The 23,442-nt window shown below is 39.4% G+C and overlaps 1 protein-coding gene and 1 long non-coding RNA gene across 3 annotated transcripts in view; one reads left to right on the top strand and one right to left on the bottom strand.

Moving 5' to 3' along the window:
• The window catches only part of LOC143434380 (uncharacterized), a 48,453-nt gene extending 36,215 nt beyond the window's left edge, over positions 1 to 12,238 (bottom strand). Inside the window, exon 1 of the long non-coding RNA XR_013103852.1 lies at positions 12,198 to 12,238. This is a non-coding gene — a long non-coding RNA (uncharacterized LOC143434380). The remainder of the gene's footprint in view (positions 1 to 12,197) is intronic.
• A 450-nt stretch (positions 12,239 to 12,688) lies between these two features.
• Usp14 (ubiquitin specific peptidase 14) overlaps positions 12,689 to 23,442 on the top strand; it is a 34,861-nt gene continuing 24,107 nt past the window's right edge. The window contains exons 1-3 of one of the 2 annotated variants that reach the window (XM_034517763.2): positions 12,689 to 12,892; positions 17,789 to 17,934; positions 19,651 to 19,683. In XM_034517763.2, the coding sequence (XP_034373654.1) occupies positions 12,877 to 12,892; positions 17,789 to 17,934; positions 19,651 to 19,683 (195 nt within the window). In that variant the 5' untranslated portion in view covers positions 12,689 to 12,876. The remainder of the gene's footprint in view (positions 12,893 to 17,788; positions 17,935 to 19,650; positions 19,684 to 23,442) is intronic. The other variant, XM_034517764.2, reaches the window with a different exon arrangement.

A 23,442-nucleotide genomic window follows, 5' to 3' on the forward strand; every position in this document is an offset into this window, starting at 1 on the left:
AGAAGTCATCAGCTTTTTGGTCCTGATTGCTGAAGCCATACCCTTTGATGCCTGCCTTGGTTTACCCTGTGATGTCAAAGGTGGTCCTTGACAGATGGGAACTAACACAAACTCTCAGTGTGCAGAGAGCTGAGAGACTTTGGAGCACTAAGTCCTAAGTGGAATGTCTTCATCAACCCCTCCTCTCAGGCCTCAAGGAACTGTAGGTAGAGGAGGCAGAAAGATTTTGAAAGCTACCGTCGATGGATGACTCCAAGGAAACAGTGTCTTCCAGATACAACAGGACTGATGCAATATAAACCCACAGAGAGTGTGGCAGCATGCACAGGTCCAAGCCAGTAGGGGTCCCAGCACTGAGAGGGGGTAGTGGACATGATCTCCCATCCATAACCAAAAATAAGTAATCTCCAATTGAGATCCAGTAACAAAGGAACAATTAGTTTTCAGCAATGGAATTTCACTGAGTATAACCACACTTAAGGGGAGGCCTCATGCCCAGCAGTAAATAGACAACATAAAAAATAACTGCTATTTCCAAAGAAATATTTTGTCTCATCTTGCTTTGTTTGGATATCTTTTGTGTTACTGGTCTTTCAGTTGTATATTTTGGTTTCCATTTTTGTAGTTTGTGGTATGTGCCTATATGTATTTCTGTGTTTCTTGTGCTTTCTCTGTTACTTTTTCTTTTTCTTTTTCTTTTCTTTCTCTCTCTTTCTCTCCTTCTCTCCTTCTCTTTCTTTCTTTCTGTCTTTCTCTCTTTCTTTCTTTCTTACATGATGGGGGTTCTCTGTGTAGCCCTGGCTACACTGAAACTCTCTATATAGAGAAGGTGGCCTCAAACTCGTCTACCTCTTCCTCCAGAGTGCTAAGGTTAAAGGCATGCCACACCATATATGACATATTTTTCTTTTTTTAAAGTTCTGGTTTGTTTACATTTTTGTCTGACTGTTCTTCAAAGAGAGAAAAAGTGTGAAGTGGGTGGGATGGGTGGTAAATGAGAGTATCAGGGAGGAGTCTGGGGAGAGGAAACTGTGATCAGAATATATGTATATTGTTTGACAAAATTTATTTTCAATAAAAAATAAATAGATGGGAGAGAGGTAGATCATATGTAACATAATAGATACTTTCTCATAGTTTACAGTGTAAATTTAGTAAATATTCCATTAAACTTAATAAATTAAATAAGGTTATGTTGTTTAGAATTATGGAATTATAGGAGATCTGAAAGGAAAGAGTCAAAATGCAGCTGTCTGTAAGATGTGCAACTGAGGCACAGGGAGATAGATAGAAGAGTTTTATATTTCTTTAAAAGGTTATCCTGTAAATAATCAGTCCTCTAAATCATCATTTCCATATGCTAGAACAGCCCAGTGTGTAGAAATGTCAACATTACTTTTCTTTTGTGATGAATAGTGACTTGAAGAAGGGAACTCTATTACATTGAGACTGAACGTTTCCCCCTGGCGCCTACGCTCTCTGTGATCACCACTTCCCACACTGCCCACCCTGCCTTATCTATTTCCACAGTCCCACACATGCATCCTCTGCCAGGAGCTATCTTCCCTCCTAACTTCCATATACACTTACATATTGTAATAGTTTTAGTTTTCTAAGACGGGTTCTTACTATATAACCCAGGTTAGCTTATAACTCATGATTCTCTTGTTTCTGTTTCTTGAATGCTAAGATTATGGGTGTAAGCTACCATTCCTGGCCATATATTTTAATATAGTTTATTTTATTTTGAGACAAGTCTCACTATGTAGTCCTACAACTCACTATATAGATCAGGTTGGCCTCACATTCACAGAGGTCCACCTGCCTCCATTGCTTGAAGTAAAGGCTTGTGCCTAGCATTGTTTCCTTGTTTTCTGATGCTCTGTTAGTTCTTGGAACGTAGGGGTCCATGAGTATATAATTAACAAATAATTAGCAAATTAATGGGTTTGATTGCTTCAAGGTTTTGCTTTTTTCTATAATTATCTAGAGCTCTGATGCCCCCAAATGTCTTCAATATCCTTCAATTTCTTTCTTTCTTTGAATTCTATTACCAACATTCAGTAGCAATACACACACCACACACACACACACACACACACACACACACGGCCTAGTTTATGGTGGTCTGAGATAGGTCTACAGAACACACACATGAACAAACTAGATGCAGTCATTGTGCAGACATAAAGTAAATAGTACAGATCACAATATATTATTTATTTATTTGTATTTCATGTGCAAGTGCAGATGTGTGCATGCCATGGTAGTCACAGGAAACCTCTCAGGACGAGTTCTCCACCTGCTGAGATATGGAAATTAAACTCAGGTTCTCAGACTGGCATGCAGTTACTTCTACCCACTCAGTCACCTAGCTGGCCCTACAGATATAAATATTACTGTACCTCAGGACATGACACAGGTGAAGAGGGTAGAATGAACTATTCATAGTCTAAGGGGAAATACAAAATACAACTGCTGTTTATCCACATAAATAGGATACTACACATCATTAACTGCTAATAAATAGCAAATACTAAAAGAGCGATTGTAGCAGTAAAAGGGCTAAGTAATAGATGCAAAAAGTCGTTGTTTACAAAGGGCAAGCAGGGGCAGCAGAGCCGCTTCCGACCATTGGCTGCTTTCCGTAGAATGTGTGTTCAAGTCCTAGCACACACATGGCAATTTATAATCATGCTAATTCTGGTTCCAAGGAATCCAGTGCCCTCTTCTGGCCTCTGTGGGCACCAGGTACACAGACATACATGAAGGCAAACACGCATACACACAACACATTTTTGAAAATATTAAAAAAGCATCAGAGACCATTACAGAAAAGCATAACCAATCAAAGATCAGCACCATGGAGCCCAGTCCCAGTGGACACATCTACCAGATACTCTAGCACTTCAGGCTTGTGGAAAGGGAGTTAGAATATGCCCAGGGATCTGGGAGTTTGCTGTGAGATTGTATATCTGAGGAATGTCAGACACTACATTCATAAAGTCTTACAAACATGGCTGCCTAAACATGAGCCAAACAAGGACAACACCAAAAGACATGCCAAAGTGGATGGGGGAGAAGCCACAACGATCTACAGGCATCTAAGTAATGCTTAGGGTTGGGGAGTGGGGGTGGGGAGAATTAGTCTTCTCCAGGGAAGAACCCACCAATTGGTTATCCAAGACCAAGTAGTAATTCATAAAACATATGTACAAGTAACATTAACAGACTAAGCATTTTATATTTAGAAATACATACGTGCAAGTAACAATTGGTGAAAAAAGAGACCGTGAATTTGAAAGAGAGCAAGGAGGAGCATATGAACATATGATATAACATAATGTAATGTAATTATATTATAATCCCCCAAAAGAAAAACTTTAACATACAAAATAGACAGAGAAAAAACTCCCAGCTTGTAAGGTTTAAACATCTATCAAGGGAGTAAAGGGAGAGAAATTGGGGTCTGGGGACATTTCAAGGTAGGAGTGAAGAACAGAAACTGGAAGATAGGTCATCAGAGAAAAACCCTTGATACATAAGCCTGACAACCTGAGTTCTAACCCTGTAAACCACATAAAGGTAGAATAAGAGAACTGATCTACAATGTTGTCCTTTGAGTACCACATGCATAGTGTGGCACACACACACACACACACACACACACACACACACACATACCATCACTGACAACGACAACGACAACGACAAACAGAGTAAAAACCGAAAGGCATGAAAAGGCATTCTTGAGTGTCCAGTAGGTTCTTGGAATCCCTGCAGGTATCCACATTTTCAAAGTTCATGTCTCTCATACAACATGATATATTTGCTTATAACCTATTCATATTCTCTTATTTACATGGAATCATTCCTGTTACTTATAATACCTAGTATAATAAAAATGGTTGTCACATGTGGCAGAAATTTACTGCCCAATGTATTTGCAGCAGAGCTCTGTCACTGGACAGGGAAGAGGGAGCTGGGGCTAGGGTTGGGAGGGGAGAACAATGTCGGGAAAGAGGAGGAGGAGGAACAGGAGAGAGGCAAGATGGCTGCAGATGTTCACCCTCCTGTCTCTAGCAGTCTCAGGTAGTTATTCATGTCAAGGTTAGATTATTGGGATAACAATTCTAATTGTGTGGGCATCTTGTGTATTGAGTATTTACTGATATATAAATCTATTTGGTTAATCTTTAAGCTTTAAACGTCTTATTTCTACCAGGTACTGGGAATTGTGATATCTACTACGAGGATGGCAGTTAATGTCTGGGGTTAAACGGAGCACCATGGGGGTGGCAGAGTTGGCCCAGGGGCCATGCCTAGAGCCGTGGAGGCCACGGAGCTGACTGGCAGAGGCAACAGCCATGCCAATGTTTCTTCTGCTGGCACCACTGGCCAGTCGATGCCGCCATTAGTGTGGGAACTTAGAGCAGGCAGCTGCTGTCTTTTCCAATACCTCCTGCAATAGTTATAGTATTTTATTTAGTGTTCAGTTAAAAAACAACAACAACAACAACAACAAACTGGTTTTTTTTGTTGTTGTTTTGTTTTTTGAGACACTGTTTTCATAAAGCCCAAGCTGGCTGCAAACTTGCTAGGTACCTAAAGCCGGCCTTTAACTCCTGATTTCCCCATTTCCACTTCCCGAATACCAGGATTACAAGCATGCATTACTTTCCTTGGCTCATCTGTGAAATTGTTTTGAGGGTAAAGATTTAAAATTATATACTTCATTTGGGCTACAATAATAAAACCTTGGTAACTGAACTTATTCTGAAAAGTAGACATTTATCATTCAAGTACATCTACTATTCTGTCGTGGACTAGCTTTGTTTGGTAATTATTTTGGCACATAAGCATTCATTAGCCATCTTAACTTTACAACCCTGAGGAAGTCTGGTATCAGTATAATCATTATCAATGCACAACTGGCAAAACTGAACTGCCAGGAGCATTGTCACACATAAACATAAATATAAGCTTGGAGATAATTTAGAAAAAGAACAATATGAACAGAAGAGATACTGTTGGTCTTCTGTTAAAACCCACTCTCCTTCCTGCAGTCTGATGGGTTTAAGTGTGTACACCTGGGATCTGCTATGACTGCATTTCTCAGGATTCCATGTTGGTAGGTATGACCATGTAATTAGTTTTATTAATGAAATGTGAGTGGGAGCAATTGGTGTACAGTTCTTCTCTTATTTAAAAGGAATCCACTGGGGCTGGAGAGAAGGCTCAGCAGTTAGTACTTGCTTCTTCTCAGAAGAGGTGGGTTTGGGCCTAGTGCCCACCTGGATACCTATAATAATTATTCCAGCTCCAGGGGACCCAGTGCCTTCTTCTGGCTCCCTTGGGTAAAACACACACACACACACTGCACTTATTTACATACCTGCATGCAGTGGTACTCATACAACACAGGAAAATAAATCTTTAAAAACAATTGTTGTCTTGTACTTTCTTTCTTTGGGCCAAAGTCTGCATATACATGCAAACTATTAATCAAAGGGAACAAGCAGAAAGAATAGCTTTTAAAAAAAATTTTTTTATTATATTTATTTATTTATTTTGTTTTGTTTTGTTTTTTGAGACAGGGTTTCTCTGTGTAGCCCTGGCTGTTCTGGAACTCACTCTGTAGACCAGGCTGGTCTCGAACTCAGAAATCCGCCTGCCTCTGCCTCCCAAGTGCTGGGATTAAAGAATAGCTTTTTAACACCTTCCTCCTCAATAAGTGATTTTTCAGACTGTGTCTCAGTATTTTCTGAGAGCTTGTTAATGGTTTAGACTTATCTAAGATCTATGGAAGAATCTAAATTTACATTTGAAAAAGACAAGTAATTCATGTTCACATTTAACTTGTGTGTGTGTGTGTGTGTGTGTGTGTGTGTGTGTGTGTGTGAGTGTATACACATTTTGGTTCTTGTGCCTGCTTCTAAGTCAGAGGACAACTTGTGGGGGTCAGCTGTCTCTTCTACCAGTGGGTTCCAGAGATCAAACTCAAAGCCTCAGTCTCAGCAGCAGATGCATTTGCCCACTGAGCCATCTGATAGGCTCCATTCACTTTCAGTTAGAGATGTAAGCACTTCTTGGTGTTCATGTTTGATCTGTTACTGTGTATTGTAATGCTAAGTGCTGACCCCCAAAGCCTGGTTGCCCCAGAGACAAGAGAGTTCACACTAGACCCAAGTGATGCTATGTGACCTTGCCCCCAAGTTATTCCTGACTAGTGAATGCCTACAGCCTATAGATGGGCACAATTGACATAGGTGGGGCTTGGGATTCATGGCCTTGGGGTTGGAAAAGACCAAGAAGGAGAGAAGAATGTGGAGAGAGGAGAAAGGCACCATGAATTAGGAGGCAAGAAAGCATAGTCATGTGGGCTGGCCAATTGGAGTTAAAAGCAGCCCAGGTGAAACATAGATCTAGTGCTGACTAAGCTTATTGTAAATATAAAGGCTGTGTGTGTGTGTGTCTTTTACCTGGGAACTAAATGGTCAAAGGAGGGGTAGAAATCCCAGATTGGGATTAAAAATTTTCAACAACATATTGGCACCCACCATACAGCAAAAACTCACTCTGATCAAAATTGGTTTTACATTTCCAGGCTTAAAAACAAGAACAAAAAACGTGTGCAAACTGTCTTTTTAAAACTACGAAGGCAGGGGAAATGGTTCCTTAGTGAGTAATTTTTTCCCCCAAGCCGCTCAGGTTCCTGCAAGCATTGAAATGCAGGCTGTTTTGGTGCATGTGATGATCTCAGAGGGTGGTTAAAGCATGAGCTAAAATACAGCTGCTCCCCCAAACTGAACACGCAAAACAACAGAGCCCTTCAACTACAATGCAGGCGTAAATAGCAGCCAGCCTAAGCTCTTCCTGGGCGTTTCTCTGCACTGTTGCTAAGCACAGCTCTGAGCTGAGGACAGACGTCAGTTTAGTTGTACAGGTACAACACAGCATCTGAGCTGACAAAATGAAAGACAGATCTCTAAATTCTGATACACATCAATCACATTTATGTAAGAGAAAGAGGAATATGAATATATTTATAAGGCATGTTTACAATTTCGTTGTAATTTCAAATTGAAGAGTAGTATTTTTCTGTTGCCCTAGGAAAGGTATATCCTACTGGTCAATGTGAAGACCCAGAATTGGGGTTAGGGTAGAATTGTTTTGCTTTTGTCCAACAGAAAAAGAAAAGCTATACTCATGATAGCTAACATGGGGTAGAATTTCATGCTACTCTGAAATGTCTCCTCAAAATGTGGGGTTCCCACAGGAAAACTATAGCAACTCATGAGAGCTAACTTAAAAATGGGTGTCACACTGAGATGAGCATCCAGTCTCTATATATGTCTATCAAATCTGGGCTTCCATGGGAGAATTGGCAATTGATTGGATTGGCACATGGCCTAAGCCATAAAAACTCAGCGAATATATGATGGCTTGGGAATATGCTTATACAATAAATAGAAGGAAATGTAGAAAAGGATACTGACTCAATTTATATAAATGGAAAGGGAATATAAGTATATTTATTCACAGACATAATAGACTCCAAAGAAGGGAGAAAGAAATGAGAATTGATATAAATGTTTTCAAAGATACATAGATAAATAAACAAATCTAGGCCTCTGATATCAATACTTGGGAGACCAACACAAGGATGGGGAGGTTTCTTGTGAATCTGAGGCCAGTCTAGTTTAGAGAGCAAATGCAAGTCAGCCTCGAGTATACAGAGAAGCCCTGTCTTAATAAATAATAATAATTGTTTTAATTGTTTCAAATTATTTTACTTTATCAAAATGAAGGTGATTATGAGTTCTATGGTTGTAATGACATTGCAAATCCTCTCTGAGAGGTCAAAATAGAGCAGACCTAAATACAAAAGAGGTTGTTCAATTAAATCAAGCTATACTTTTGATGACTTCAAGTTGCTAGACCAAGGAAAACCTTTTCTGGGAGAGAAAAAGCTCTATATTCGTGTTAACAGAAAAGAAGAAAAGGCTTTGGACTTTTTCCAAAGTAATAAGGATCAGATTTGATAGAAGAAGACCCCCTGAAGATCTTGGCTGCAGACAGGAAGAAAGAAATCAAGAAAACCAAACCAGACAGGTAACATGATTTGCTGATCCCTCTACATGGAAACAGCCCTGAAACTGACTAAGACATAAAAATGTCTTTAGTCAGAACTTCAGCTATACACAGCCAATGAATCTTATTGGCTACAGAGTCCTCAAAATTAATCATGTCATCCTTTTATATGGCATGAATGGAGACTTATATTACAATTTATACAGTTATACATTTATATGATCAAATTAACTAAAAAAAGACATTTGGCTTTCACTTGCTCAAACAAGGAACAAAAATTCATCTTTAACTGATCTGTGCACATTGTACATTCCATACATTATGTTACTATAGAAACATATATTACCTATAAACATTTTATATTCACAGAAAGATGAAAAGGACAGCCCTGACAAGATTCACCCTCAGGGATGGGGAGTTGATGAGACCTGCTGTTCCAGCTCCCTGATATATCCTGCCTCAAAGTGATGCTGTTTCCAGAGACTTGCTTCCAAAACAGTCTCAAGAAAGACTGCTGATCGCAGATAACCTTGATTCAGCCAGCCTTTCAGACTGTTACCGTCAAGACTTCGATTAACTCCTGAACTTTCTAAGCACATAGAGACCAGAAAACAAACAATGCCAGCTAGCTTTCTTTTGACTTAGCCATTTTTCAATTTCCTTTTGGACCTCCAAACAAGAATATAATTGCTCCAGTTCAGCAGGAAGCAATTATAAGGAGACTGCCATCCATTCCCTTAAATTAGGGTAGATAATTTTGGTCATTTTGTAAATTATAGATATGTTGTCATTTTAAGGGATGATTTACAAATAATTATAGTCTTGAACAGGGAGTAGACTAAGTAGAGAGCTTAGACTCAGGGATTTTATCTTTTCTTTCTTCTTCTCTATCCTTCTTTCTTTTCTAGGTAAAGGGTTGAAAAGAAAAAAGGGGGAATATATTAATATTATAAGAAATTAGAGAAAGAGGGGCAGATTATTGAATCTAATCTTAAGAGCATTTTATGGCCATAATTGGTAGAAATCTTTATATTTTGATACAGAATTAAAGTCATATTTTGTTACAGTAGTACAGACTTTTGTTTAGTGATACAGGTTTAAGGTTTTCATTGGTATAAATTTTTGCATAGTGATACAAAATTTAAGATTAATTTGTTACAATATATGTATGTTTCAACTCTTAGATAGGCATTGTGCCTGTGCACCTCATTTAAAAATATAAGGTTTGGTCCACGTCCATTCCTTTTAATAGCTGCTGTTAGAAACTGTTTTCCTTTTAATAGCTGCTAATTAAGTGATGCAAGTTAACAGTCACTCAATTAAACTCATGGTCTTGTCAGATATTAGTCTGGATTATCACAAAAATACACACCCTGGGTTGTACAGATAATAGGTAGCTGGAGACAGGCAATATTTGCTTGTTCAGATATGCTATAATTGGATAAATGGTCTTCATAAAAAAGTCTCAGAGACTCACAAAATATGGCATTTGAAAATGTTTTTTATTAATTTAAGAATTAATTGAATTCTCTTTAGAATTGAGACATGTTAGCTCCTGTCAGCTGGAAGAAGATAATTAGCATTGAAAGGTTTCCATGTGGAGTTGCTTCTATTGTGGCAAGCTAGCCATTGGGCAAGAAAATGCTCTAACTTTATCTGCAGACAGAATGCTGTTGTCTAGAAAGAACAAAGTGCTATCTAAGCTTGTCAAGACAGTGTAAGCTAGTCCTTTATATTTCTTGCTTCACAAAAGGTCTGTCAGATATTCTGGACCAGAGGGCTAAAGACAGATGCTCTGATATTATAAGGAATTTTGGGGCCTGTCCAGGTGGTGAGCTATCTCTGTCATTTCTATGATTTTTGGAAGCTGGGTCCTTGTGCTTTCTGCCTACTCAAATAATATTTAATGCTTCTCAGATCTCTGATGGGGTTGAAGAGAAGATAGTCACAATTAAACTTCAGTTGTTTAAGATTTAAGAAGTTTTGGGTCTAAAAACATGTTTTTAGGATGGTAATACAAGTTAAGATAAAAAAATAACTTAAATACAAAATCCTAACTCACCAAGATAGGATAGATAATAAAATACTTTATCTAAATTGCCAAATATAATGAACTGGACATTATAAATCCATATCATACCTTATATTTTTCATAATTGTTATAATTGTATTCAATTTATATCTGAGAGAAAAGGAGTTTTTTTATTGGACTAAAAAGCGGAATTGTAGCTGGGCAGTGGTGGTGCACACCTTTAATCCTAGCATTTGGGAGGTAGAGGCAGGCAGATTTCTGAGTTCGAGGCCAGCCTGTTCTACAGAGTGAGTTCCAGGACAGCCAGGGCTACACAGAGCAACCCTGTCTTGAAAAACCTTAAAAAACAAAACAAAATGCAGAATTGTTGAGATTTGGTCAGTTGCTGTGTGTTGTAATGCTTCCTGTGAGCCCCCAAGGCCTGGCTGCCCCAGAGTCCACACTAGACTCAGATGATGCTATGTGACCTTGCCCCCAAGTTATTTCTGATTAGTGAATAAAGATTTCTACAGTCTATAACTGGGCAAAATTAAGATAGGTGGGGCTTGGGGTTCCAGGCCTTGGGGTCGGAGGAGACCAGGAGGGAGAGAAGACTGTGGAGAGAGGAGAAAGCAGAATTGTCAGGAGTCAAGAAAGCACAGTCATTTGTGCTGGCGAATTGAAGTTAAGAGCAGCCCAGGTGAAACATAGTAAGTAATAACTCAAGGTTATAGATAGGAAAATAACTTAAATACCAAATTCTAACTCACCATAGAGGGTAGATATAGTCCTTATTAAGGCTTATTATAAATATAAAGATTGTATGTGTCTTTTATCTGGGAACTAAATGGTCAAAGGCCTGGATTTGGATTTAAAAATTTTCAACAACATCTTGGTCCATCAATAACCTTTCTCCCTTTCTTCCACAACCATCTATCTTCTTCAAACAGCTGGATTTTGAGGTCTTTTTTGGTTACATAATCATGCATTTACTTGGTATGGTCTGAATCTCTATTGATTTCCAACTATGTTTTGCATCCACTTAGAAAACATTTACTGAAAATCTTTTAAGGCAAAGCACTGTCTTAGACCTATATATCCTAAATTATTTAAGGTTAGGCCTTTTTTTCTCCAAGAATTATGTAGCAGAGAGGAAAACACAGGAATAGTTTTGGTTGTTTTTTTTTTGTTTGTTTGTTTTTTGTTTTTTGAGATAGGGTTTCTCTGTGTAGCCCTGGCTGTCCTGGAACTCACTCTGTAGACCAGGCTGGCTTTGAACTCAGAAATCTGCCTGCCTCTGCCTCCCAAGTGCTGGGATTAAAGGTGTGTGCCACCACTGCAAGGCCAGATCTTTGAGTTAGAGGACAGCTTGGTCTACAGATTAAGTCCCAGGACACCTGGGGTCACACAGATAAACACTGTATCAAAAAACAAAACAACACCAAACCAAACCTCTTATCAATGCATTTTATTATGTAAGGAAGACCACCTTGAACATAAAAGTCTATCCATTTAGCAAAGTATAATGAGGTTGCTATTGTCCTGGACTCCCCTTTTCACTGAGCAAGGATAGCCTTGCAAAACGTTTTTTTTTAAAGTTCCTTTTCCATTGCTAGCATTCCAAAGGACGCCATTTATCTTAAGTATAGACAAGCAGGTCTCCCGAGATGCTGAGAGAAGTTAGTGTGGTACCAAAGTGTGTACTGTAAACGAACTTGATGTAGTTAACTCACTGGACATCTACAGGATGGCAATCTTAAGTACATCCTTAGTATGAGATGAGAGTCTGTTCATATTCAGTTGTTACAGCATCATACAGTGCCTGAGCAGACGTTCAAGAAACAGAAATGCGATGAGTTAGTAAAAGACAACAGATGGGTTAATGAAAGCACAGTTGTGACGGTGATCTAGCTCTAAGTGGTAATTTCAGGTTTCCACCTGTGGCAGGACCTAGAGCCACAGTGTGCAAGAGTGCCAGTGCTCCTGACCGCGCTCTGCCAGCGCCTCCTTCCTCTCCTTTCTCGGCCTCAAGCTCATTTCTACTCCTTGCCTCCATTCCAGGCCCTAAGCCTGTCTGTCGCCCTCTACTCACCCTCCAAACCCGCTGGTACTCCTCCATCTTCCTTTCCCTTTCATCACCCTTAGGCCCCGCCTCCATTCCCTCAGCCCTCCCTAGGCTCTGTGGTACTTGGGATCTCTCTCCTTTCCTTCAGGCCGAGTGTTTTTTTTGTTTTGTTTTGTTTTTTCTCTCTCTCTCTCTCTCTCTCTCTCTCTCTCTTGTTTTGTTTTTTTCTCTCTCTCTCTCTCTCTCTCTCTCTCTCTCTCTCTCTCTCTCTCCCTCCCTCCCTCCCTCCCTCCCTCTCTCTCTCTCTCTCTCTCTCTCTCTCTCTCTCTCTCTCTTTTACCTCCCCCGCCCCGCCCCGCCCCCGCCCCGCCCCTCCTCGGCCCCGCCCCGCCCCTCCTCGGCCCCGCCCCGCCCCGCTTCTGTCTAAGGCCCCGCCCGACAGCTTTCCCCGCCCTCTCATGCCCAGGCCCCGCCTCTGCCCCGTGCCGCACTCCCCCGCATCCCCCCTCACCCCCCGCGGTGGCTTCCTGGGCGAACAGCGTGCTGCTGCGTCATCGCCAGTGGCCGGTTTGAATGAGGCTTGTCGCACCGGAGCTGCCGCCACCACCGCGCTTCCTCCCCGGCCGGCCCCACAAGCTGCTTCATTTTCCTCGGCCGCCCTTGTCAGACCCAGACTCCCGCGCCGTTTGGTTCCTCCTGCCTCGCCATGCCACTCTACTCTGGTGAGCTCCGTCCTCCCTCGTGCCGCGCCCTCCCAGCGGACACTAGGCCTCCGCGTAGGCCCAGCCTGCAGAGGCGCGCGCAGGGCTCAGCTGCCGTGGGCCGCGGTGGGACGTGCGGACGGGCGGCCGCGCGAGTTGGAGCCCAGCTCAGTAGGAGCTTGTCCACTGAGTCGCCCAGTGGGTGGGGTAGAAGCAGGAGTAGAGATGGGGAAAATCCCGAGAGTCGTGACAATGCAGAATCACTAGAGTGTGCTAGGAAAGGTGAGGGTGTGTCTTGGGGCTCGGGAGACCTGGCTGCTGGAGTGTGATTGCTTTGAGTTCCTGGATGATAACAGTGGGTGGAATGAGAATGGAAGGGAAGTTGGAGGTGGAAGGTCTCAGGAATTAGGTTTGCTTATTTTCTGCTTGAGAGCGCTCTCTTCGCTCACACGTTTGGTTCTACCGCCCCCTTTGTACCAATTTCAATTTCAGTTCTATCTCGAAGCCGATGCAAATCAGTCTTGGATGCTCAGTTTTAATTTTAGCATGCATCGTTTTGGACTTCGAAGATGAAACATAGTGTTAGTTTCGAAGGGCAGATGAATACAAATACTGGCAAATGCTATTTCTTTCACTTAAAGCATTTGGCAGGAGTCTTTTCTTGATGTCTTAGCAAGGTATTGACCGAGGATCACGTTGTTCTTAATGGACTTCCCTGTACCTCCTCTTAGTCAAAATGGCCTCCGAAATGTGTGTGGCGCCTCTGGTTGGCTATAAATAGGTGATTATTGATTCTCTCTGACTCTTCACTTTTGGCATACAAAATTCCTTTATAAGATACTGCTTTTAAAAAATGATATGAACCAAGAAAAATCGTTGGTCTTAGGGTGGTTTCTTTTATTCATTTATTTGGAGACAGGGTCTGTTGTGTAGGCTTAGCTGGCCTGGAATTTAAGAGATTGCCTGTCTTTGCCTCCCAGTTGCTGGGATTAAAGATGTACACCACTGTGCCTGGCCTCCTTTTCCTTATTTCTCATACCGTTTTCATTTAGTCCTATGTTATCTTTAGCTTGTACTATTATACATTACTTTTATCATTTAGGCCTATGTTATTTCTAGTCTGTATTATTATACATTACTTTAAAACTTATAGACCACATGTAGTGGCCTTTGGGAGGCAAAGTGGGGTGGATCTCTGATTTTGAGGCCAGCCGGGTCTCCAAAAAACCAGCCCCCCCCCAAAAAAAAACCCAACAAAAGTAACAATAACAACAAAATAACGACGACAAAAAAACCAACCAAACAAAAAACATCTTGCTGCTCTTATGATATTGAGGAGGATCAAACCTACCCAGGACCTTGTGCATGCTAAGTAGAAACTGTCCCTTTATATCCCCAGTGCCTTTTCTTTTGTCTCTTTATGATTGCAGTTTGTGCCACATTTGAATCTATTTTTCCTGCTGCTGCTAGAGGTGTCTCATAATCTTAACAAGCCAGCCAGCTTTTATTTAAACCATAACAAGCACATGCTACCTCCTTTGTTTGTTTTTTGAGATAGGGTTTCTCTGTTGTAGCCTTGGCTGTCCTGGAACTCGTTCTGTAGAAAAGACTGTCCTCAGACTCAGATCCATCTGCTCTGCCTTCCCAGTTCTGGGATTAAAGGAGTTGGCAATGACAATTCAAAAGTTAATACTTCCTCTAAGAAGTCTTTCCTGGTTGGGTTATGGTAGCTCATATGTCTAATCTCAACATTTGAAACACTGAGATAGAAGGATCATAAATTTTGATACAGTGGAAGCTACAGAGGGAGACCCTGTTCCAAAAGGCAAGACCAAAGCAACAAATAGAAATAACTCATTACTCAAGATCTTGGCTTGGCTGTTTGTGGTGGTGCATGCCGTTAATCTCAGCACTTGGGAGGCAGCGTCCTCCTGAGAGTTCAAGGCCACTATGTAAGGCTACATAGTGAGACCATGTTTTAGAAAAATAAAAGATTGTTGCTTTTCAAGCCTTTATTTTGATGATAAACATCATTGTAACTACCATGTCCTCTCCTCTTTATTAGGCTGTATTACATTCTCTCTAAAGATAGATAACTTGGTTGCTATTAAATCAATGTTTATTGTATATGAATGGGTATTTACATGCAGAATGTGTTTGATGATTAGAGGGATTGGTTTCTTTTTTTTAACCATGTTGGTTATGTGACTGAACACAGGTTGTCAGTGCCCTTTCTTGCTGAGTCATCTCTCTGGACTCACTAAATCAGGCTTCAACACACTCAGTGAACTGTTGATATTGTTGAGATGTGGAGTCTAGGTTAAGAATTAAAATTTTGATTCTAGAAGTTAGAACCTTGTTTTGAAATTCCCATTTTTAAAAAAGATACAGTTTTCAATGTATGTGCTTGTTTTATTATTTGTACATTTCAAAAGTTAGCTATGCCGTGAACTTGAGCAAAGCCTTTTAATTGCAGTAAATTTTACCTTTGAGACGTGTTTCCTTCGTTTCCTTTTGGGGTGGCCTGGCTGTAAATCCTGAGTCCAAGGTAGTGTTCTGCCTCAGTTTCTTGAATAGCTGGAATTACAGGCACATGTTACAGCTCAGATATTTTTAAGTGTTTTTAAGTTCTTTGTCACCTAAATTCATTCACATTTTTGTGCAACCATCATTATTTCCAGAGTCTATTCATAAAACTCTTGCTATTAAAACATTTCTGTTACTTGTTAGCTTCTGACAACCAACATTTTTTTAGTCGTTAAAGATTTTGACTTTGAGTGCCTCACATAAAATAGACACATATTTGCCCTTTTATCATTGATGTGTCTCACTTCATGTCATGTCACCACACTTCAGCTGTGTTGTAGTGTGTGTAAGAATTTTTCTAATTAAAATTAATATGGGTGGGCTTTTCCCAGCATTCCCCTTCCCTGCCTTCTCTTTTCCCCTCCCCTTTCCATTTATATTTCCTTACCTTCTTGCCATAGGGATTAAATTTAAGAGCTTCACACTTGCTAGGCAGCTGCTTTTCGGCTGGCCTCGTCCTACTGCTTTCTCAACTTTTGTCTGAATGATACTCTCCGAAGGAGTATACAGGTAGCTGCTTTGAGTCCTTGCTTCTAAACTTCTAGGAAGAAATTTAATATGGTAATTCTCTGCTTATTTTTTTTTTTTTGGAATCACTATCCCATAACAACCACTGTTGGACAGGATTCTAGTTTTTCTACATCCTCAACAACTCTTGTGATTTTCTGTGATTTTGGGTGGGCCAGCAAAGTGAAAGTGCTTGTTGTACCACCTGAGTTCATCTGCAGCACCTACTCACATGGTGGAGGAAGAGAACCAGCTCATGAAAATTCTCCTCTGACCTCAACAATTGCAGTGGCTTGTACATTTCCTATACGTGTACATACATAAGTAAAATGCAATAAAAAATTAAAAGATACTTTTTTTTTAAAGCTATGCTTACATGCTTGTCCACTTCTAAGACGGAGGCAAAACAATACAAAATTGAGCCCAGTTTCAGCTATACGCTAAGGCTTGAAACCTCAAGAACCTCCCAAATAATTGGGGAAAAACATAGCTATTTTATGTAGCTAATGTATATTTGGAGTTTTGTATACTTGAGTACCCCTTGCTTGGGAAACAACTTTCATTTCTCTCATGCCTTTCTTATAGTTTAGAATTGTAATACTTTTTCAAAAAATGGTGTGGGGCATGTATGTGTGCATTTGCAGGTACACATTTGGAGGTCAGAAGACAACTTTTGGGGGTTGGTTCTGTCTTTCCACTATGAGATGTGGGGATTGAATTCTGCTTGTGAGCCAAGAGCCAAACTTTATCCACTGAACTGTTTCTAGGCCCAAGAGTTGTTACAATTTTTTCCCTCTCTGTCTTTGTCTGTCTGTCTGTCTCTCTCTCCTCTCTTTCTCATTCTCTTTTTTTAAAAAGAGACATAGGTCTCATGTATATCTGGCTGGCCTGGAACTCTGGAAAGGTGTGTATCCACATATCCGACATGAATTATACAGTCCCTTACCCTGTTCTCAGTGCTCTTTTATTCCCTCACGATTCATTTTCTCATAGGCTCTCTTTTGTCCCAACAGTATGTATTGTTTTAAACCAAGGGTTTTTAACCTTGGGTCTTGACCCTTTAATAGGGGCTGTGTAAGACCTTTGAAAAACACAGTGGCAAAATTAGAGTTATGAAGTAGCATTGGAAATAATTTAATGGTTGGGGGTCACCACAACATGACGGACTATATTTCTGATGCTGGAAGCATTAGGAAGGTTGAGAGCCACTACTTAAGGCTAACCACATTATGAAGGCCATGGACTTTATTCTGAGAAATAATTCAGTGTGTTTAGAGGTTCACCTTAGTTTACAGAGATTGTTGGAGGATGATGTAGAATTCTTGAGTATTTATTCACCAAGTTTGTCACATTAGTGGATCAGTCACTTCTCAAGGCAATCAATCTCCCATCTTCTTCCTTCCCCTTCTCTTTCTTTCCTTTTGTCCTCCTGCTTTCTCTCTCCTCCTTTATCCTGCAGCACTGGGAATTAGGCAGATGTTGTACCACTGAGTGGTACTCTCAACACACTTGATTTATTTAGATAATGGGAACTGAGTTAGATCCAGTAAAGTTTTGTTTTGGATACATTGCATGTATATTACTCATTGGGAATGAGACAACAAAGGACACACTTTAACTTCAGTGGGTAGGGGCGGAATTGAGACAGGGTCTCTCTGTGTTGTCTTGGCTGGCTTAGAACTCATAAAGGTAGCTTGCTCCTGCCTCCCAGTTGGTAGGACCCGGTATATTTTCACTTTTAAAAGGTTATTCCCTAATGATAAATTTGAGGTCTATAAATTTGAAAAGTATGTAAGTGAGAAATAATTATGTTTTTGTTTACAGTTACAGTAAAATGGGGGAAGGAGAAATTTGAAGGTGTAGAATTGAATACCGATGAACCTCCAATGGTGTTTAAGGCCCAGCTTTTTGCACTGACGGGAGTCCAGCCAGCCAGACAAAAAGTTATGGTGAAAGGAGGAACCCTGAAGGTAAAACTGATGTAAAATGTCATAAATGGTGCTTAACAGAATGAATGCTAGAGACTATGGTTATTGGAGACATGGTCTCATGATAGAGCCCTGACTGGTCTGAATCTTCTTGGTAGATCAGGCTGACCTTAAATTCTCAGATCTGCCTGCTTTTGCCTCCCATTTAAACTGTTTTACTGATGTGTATGTGAGGATCATCATGTCTTTTTCAAAATATGGCATTACAAAGTGTCATTTAAAATTTTATTCAGTAGATACCTCCAGTAGTCAGGACTATAGCATGTTTTAATTATCTGTAATGTTTGAATTTTGTGGTATGAAGATGTTAATTTTATTTTTGTGTGGGCTAGTATAAAATGGATTGGTATATCTTTAGTAATTTTATGTACAGAGATAGAAAATTTTATCTGTTATACATGTACAGCCAAAGGTTGCAGAGATGGCTCAGTAGTTAGGAGAACTTACAAGAGGACTCAGGTTGGAGTCCTAACACCCACCTGGGGACCCATTACTGCCTATAATTTAAGTCCCTTCTGGTTTCCCAGGGCACGTAAAACACCCACACACATGAACTACAGAATAATAAAAATGCAACTGTAGGAATAATTTTTTAAAAATTACATGAACTACAGAATAATAAAAATGCAACTGTAGGAATAATTTTTTAAAAACCACAAAATGTACTTTTGTAATATGTTTTGTGAATGTTGAAATTTAATTTAACATCTTCATCAAAGCCCTGGTTCTCAAGTAATGGGACACATTTTATATATTATTTTTACCTTTTCTCATAGTCTGCATTTTAAAGAAGAATCTTTTTCTCTTAAGAGTAATTGCTTCAGGGGCTGGTTAAGAACACTAACTGTTTTTCCAGAGGACCTGGGTTCAATTCCCAGCACCCACATGGCAGCTTACTATCTGTAACTCCAGGGGATCTGATATCTTCACATAGGCATATATGCAAGCTACTGCACATAAAATTTTAAGAAAAAAAAGAGAGCAGTTGCTATCTAATCCCTATCTAGAGCTGGAAGGAGAAATGTTTATTTAAAAAGGGAGAAAACCCATTTTCTCCTTTGGAGTGATCACACAGACTTTAAGCTTAAGAGTCAGTCTCAGCTTAGTAGCCTGTGATGGAAGGCCGTAAACCTGATGCGGTCTTTTGCTTCTGTTTTCTCTTATTGTTCATAACACCACATAAGGATAGCTGGAAAATATTTTTGTTGGGCTTGATGTGACATTCTGAAGAACAGTATTTAACTTTAAGGATAAAGACTGCCTGCCCTGATGATTGGGTATAGATATAGATATTCCTGGAAACTTATTAACTTCCCAAGTTCTGTGAACCTTTGGCCTTTAGGGACTTGGATAACTAGTTTATGCTGGGCTGTGTCCTAATGGGATAGTTTGGAATATAGCAGAAAATACTAACCAAACAAAACTGACTGTTAGTAATTAACATTTACTGCATATATCTTCTATACCAGACTTTTATGATTTTTTATTACTTTTGAATTGTATATTATTTGTATTTTAAAACTAAGGGAATAGAGAACCAAAGAGGATTAAGTTAAAAGGCATAAAAACATGAGATGCGTCAAGCAGGTCTGGATTGAATTTCTAGTTTTGGGCAGGCATGTAAATTTTATTTTGAGGTAGCTTCAAATTTAAAATTGTGCAGAGGTAGTTAAACATTTTTGTTTGTCTTTGAAATAGGATGATGACTGGGGAAACATCAAAATGAAAAATGTAAGTATTAAGACCACTCATTACAATGAAGTAAACCACTTACCTCAAGGTCCCTTTTTAAATGTGTGTTTCCAGTTGTTCAACACCATTTATTAATAATAATAATAACAACAACAACAATAATAATTCTTCCTCTTTCCTTTCTTCTTCCTCCTTCCCTCTTTCCCTCTCTTCCCCCCAACTGATTATTTTAGTCTTTCTTGAAAATCAATTACAGGTCTATGAGCTCTTATTTCATTGATCTAGCTGATTAAAATTATATTAGTATGTGGTCTTGATAACAAAGACAAGTAAGTATGAAACAATATATTGTGAGTTATCTACATTTTTTTCTCTTTTCAAAAATATTTTTGTATTCAGTTATAATTTTAGAAGAAGTCAGTTTCCACAAGTTAAGTTTGTTTGAAAATACATTGGTGTTTAGACCAATTTGGAGAGGATGAACCTACTTTGAGTACTATATCTTAAAGGGTATGGTATGCTTCCTATTTTGTTTAAGTCTTTAATTTGGCACAACAGAGTTGTGTTTCAGTATAGAGACCTTGCCTGGCTTTTGTTAGATTCTCAAAATTTAGTGTTCTGTTGCAGTTGGAGCAGTATTTAAAAAAAAAATTGTTTCTCAATGTTTATGGCTAATGTATAAAAAGTATAATTGATTTTCTATTTTTATTCTTATTTTGTGATCTTAATTCACTTGATATTCCAGTAATATTTTTGGAGATTGCGTCGTCTTTGCATACACAGGAATAGTATCTTCAAATAATGAGTTTGCTCTTCTCCTCTTAGTTACTGTGACTTTTATTGAGATCTAATTGCTAAAACAAATAACTTCTGTTTTGTTTTTTTCCCTAGAATTCTTGGTAGAATTTCTAGTATACTACTGAATAGAAAATAGTGAGAGTGGAGATTTTATCTCAAATCACTAACATTTAAGATTATGAAGACTGTTAAATGTTGTTAAGTCCTTTTTCTGTTTCTTGTTAAAATGATCATCTGATTTTTTAATTTTTTATACTTTGTTCAGTTTCATTATTACCTATCACCCATCCTCTGTCCTTGGTCCTGAGGATGGTGCTTTGGGTCTAGTGCATGCTAGGCAAGCTCTTTAACACTGAGGAGATCCATACCAAGTGTGTTCTCATTGGTTCTCAACCCATCCCTACCACCTGATATTTCTGTATGTTACCTAGGCTGGTTCTGAACTCTTGAGCTTCAGCCTCAAAAAATGAAAAGTGTATGTCTGGTGGGTATGGTATACATGCCTTTAATCCTAGCACTCTGGAGGCAGAGATAGGTAGATCTCTGGGAGGTCTAAGTCAGCCAGGGCTATATAATAAGACTCCATGTCAAAGAAAAAAAATACAATTAACTCCAAAGGGGATCTTGTATGTGGGCTTTATCCATTGATATTTACCATATTGAGATATTAAAACTGAGATATTTAAAAATATTATTCATTCATGTAAAAATAATTGCAAAATGAGTTGGCAGTTGACTTTGTGGGTAAGTGTGCTCCCAGCTAAGCCTGGGGGCCTGAGTTCAATCCCTGTAACCCATATGGTAGGAGAGAACTGACCTGGCCATTACATGTTGAACACACACACATACAATTAAAAATCATAAATAAAAAATTGAGAAAAGTACGTAGCCCAATTTCTGACTCAACATTTTCAGCAGTGATTACCTTGAGAACTAGCATCACTCAGTGGAATGTAACAGTTTATGGCCTTCTCATGATAATACAGAGTATCAAGTGTATTCAAAGATGAGATTTATTTGTGATAGTATTTGTGAGTTTATGATTCTAAAAGAATCTCAGGGCCCAGTGGAAGTTTACAGACAGTATCTAGAGTACTGCGACTGTTTAAGTCAGGGCCCAATGGAAGTTTACAGACAGTATCTAGACTGCGACTGTTTAAGAAGAAAAACATTTACCTCCTTAGTTTATTTTTGGGTTCCTATTTATTTATTTATTTAATATATTTAATTTATTTAATTAATTTATTTTCAAAGATTTAATGTATGTGAGTACACTGTTGCTGTCTTCAGACACACCAGAAGAGTGTGTCAGATCCCATTATAGATGGATGTGAGCCACCATGTGGTTGCTGGGAACTGAACTTCGGACCTCTGGAAGAACATTCAGTGCTCTTAACCGTTGAGCCATCTCTCCAGCCCAGGTTCCAGTTCTTAATTAGGATGTTTGTGTGTATGGTCATGAGACCTGTTAGCCTTCATTTCTGTGTTGATTTAGTTACTTATTTTGAGACTCTGGTTGGCCTTGAACTCTCTGTATGTAGTGGAGGATGGATGGCCTTGAACTATTCTTCTTGCTTTGCCTCCTGGTGCTGGGATTAGAGGCCTGTACCCCTGGCTAGTCTATATTTTTATTTTTATTACATATTTAATGTTATTGTAAGAATTATGCTGAGCTTACTAAGAGAGTTGGAGAAGTATTTCTTTCTTGATGAGTTAAAGATTAGATGTTCTTTATATATATGAAATAATTTATGTTAAACATAGATGTTCTTTACATATATGAAGTAATTTGCCAGTGAGTTCTTTTGGACCAGGATTTTCCTTGTGTGTGATTATTTTTAATTTCCTTGAGAGATTTGTAACTTTTGCTTTTTTCTTACATTAGTTCTCGGTGAGGATATTTTTAAGGGAGGGAGAGACAGAGAGAGAACATTGAGCATCAGCCCTTGCTTTCCAGTATGTTTGAGACAGGGTTTCTTTGTTTGCTACTGTGTAAGCCAGGAGAGTTGGCCCCTGCTCTTCTGGGGTTTTCCTGCATGTGGTTCCCTTCTTGCCGAGGAGCGCTGAGATTAGAGATGTATGCTAGCCTCTTGTGTCTGTTTGAACTCACATCCTTGCTTGCATGCCAGTACTTTCCTATTGAGTTATTTATTTTCCCAGTCCTGTAGGATGACTTTTAAAGACATCCTGTGCCTATGGATTTTCAAATCCTCCTACTTCTGTCTCTCAAGTTCTAGGATTAGAACATATAGCATGTTCATGCCTAGCGTAATACTGTTCCTGTTTTCATACTGAGTATTAATGGCATATTTAAATATTTGCATCCTTAGACAGTTTTGGAAGAAGTTTTCTTAGTCATGTTTTGGTAGTTCATGGAGAAATAAAATGAAGGTTTGAAAGTTACTGAATTCAACATAGATATTCTCTTTCTCTCTCTTTCTCACTCTCTCTCTCTCTCTCTCTCTCTCTCTCTCTCTCTCTCTCTCTCTCTCTGTGTGTGTGTGTGTGTGTGAGATGGTTTTGTTGTTTTAATCCTGACTAGAGTTTCCCCTCTACTCCTTTCAGCCCTCTTCCCCACCTCCCCTCTTCCCCAGATCCACTCCTTCTCTGTTTCCCTTCAGAAAAGAGCAGGCCTCAGGAATATTAACCCAACACAGCATAACAAGTTACACTAAGACTAACCATAAACCCTTATATTAAGGCTGGATGAAGTAACCCAGTAGAAGGAAAAGTGTCCCAAGAGCAGGCAAAAGAGTCCCAATATTGGAGTCCCACAAGAACATCAAGCTACACAACTATAATATGTGTGCAAAGGACTTAGCTCAGACCCATTCAAACTTCCTGATAGTCGCCTCAGTCTCTGTACCCCTTGTAAGCCCAATGAGCCCTGCTTAATTGATTCTGTGGGCTATATTCTTGTGGTGTCCTTGACTCCTCTGGCTCCTATAATCCTTTCTCCACCTCTTCTGCAGGGTTCTGTGACTTCTGCCTAATGTTTGA

Source organism: Arvicanthis niloticus, chromosome 14 (genome assembly GCF_011762505.2).
Source record: "Arvicanthis niloticus isolate mArvNil1 chromosome 14, mArvNil1.pat.X, whole genome shotgun sequence".
Taxonomy (NCBI): domain Eukaryota; kingdom Metazoa; phylum Chordata; class Mammalia; order Rodentia; family Muridae; genus Arvicanthis; species Arvicanthis niloticus.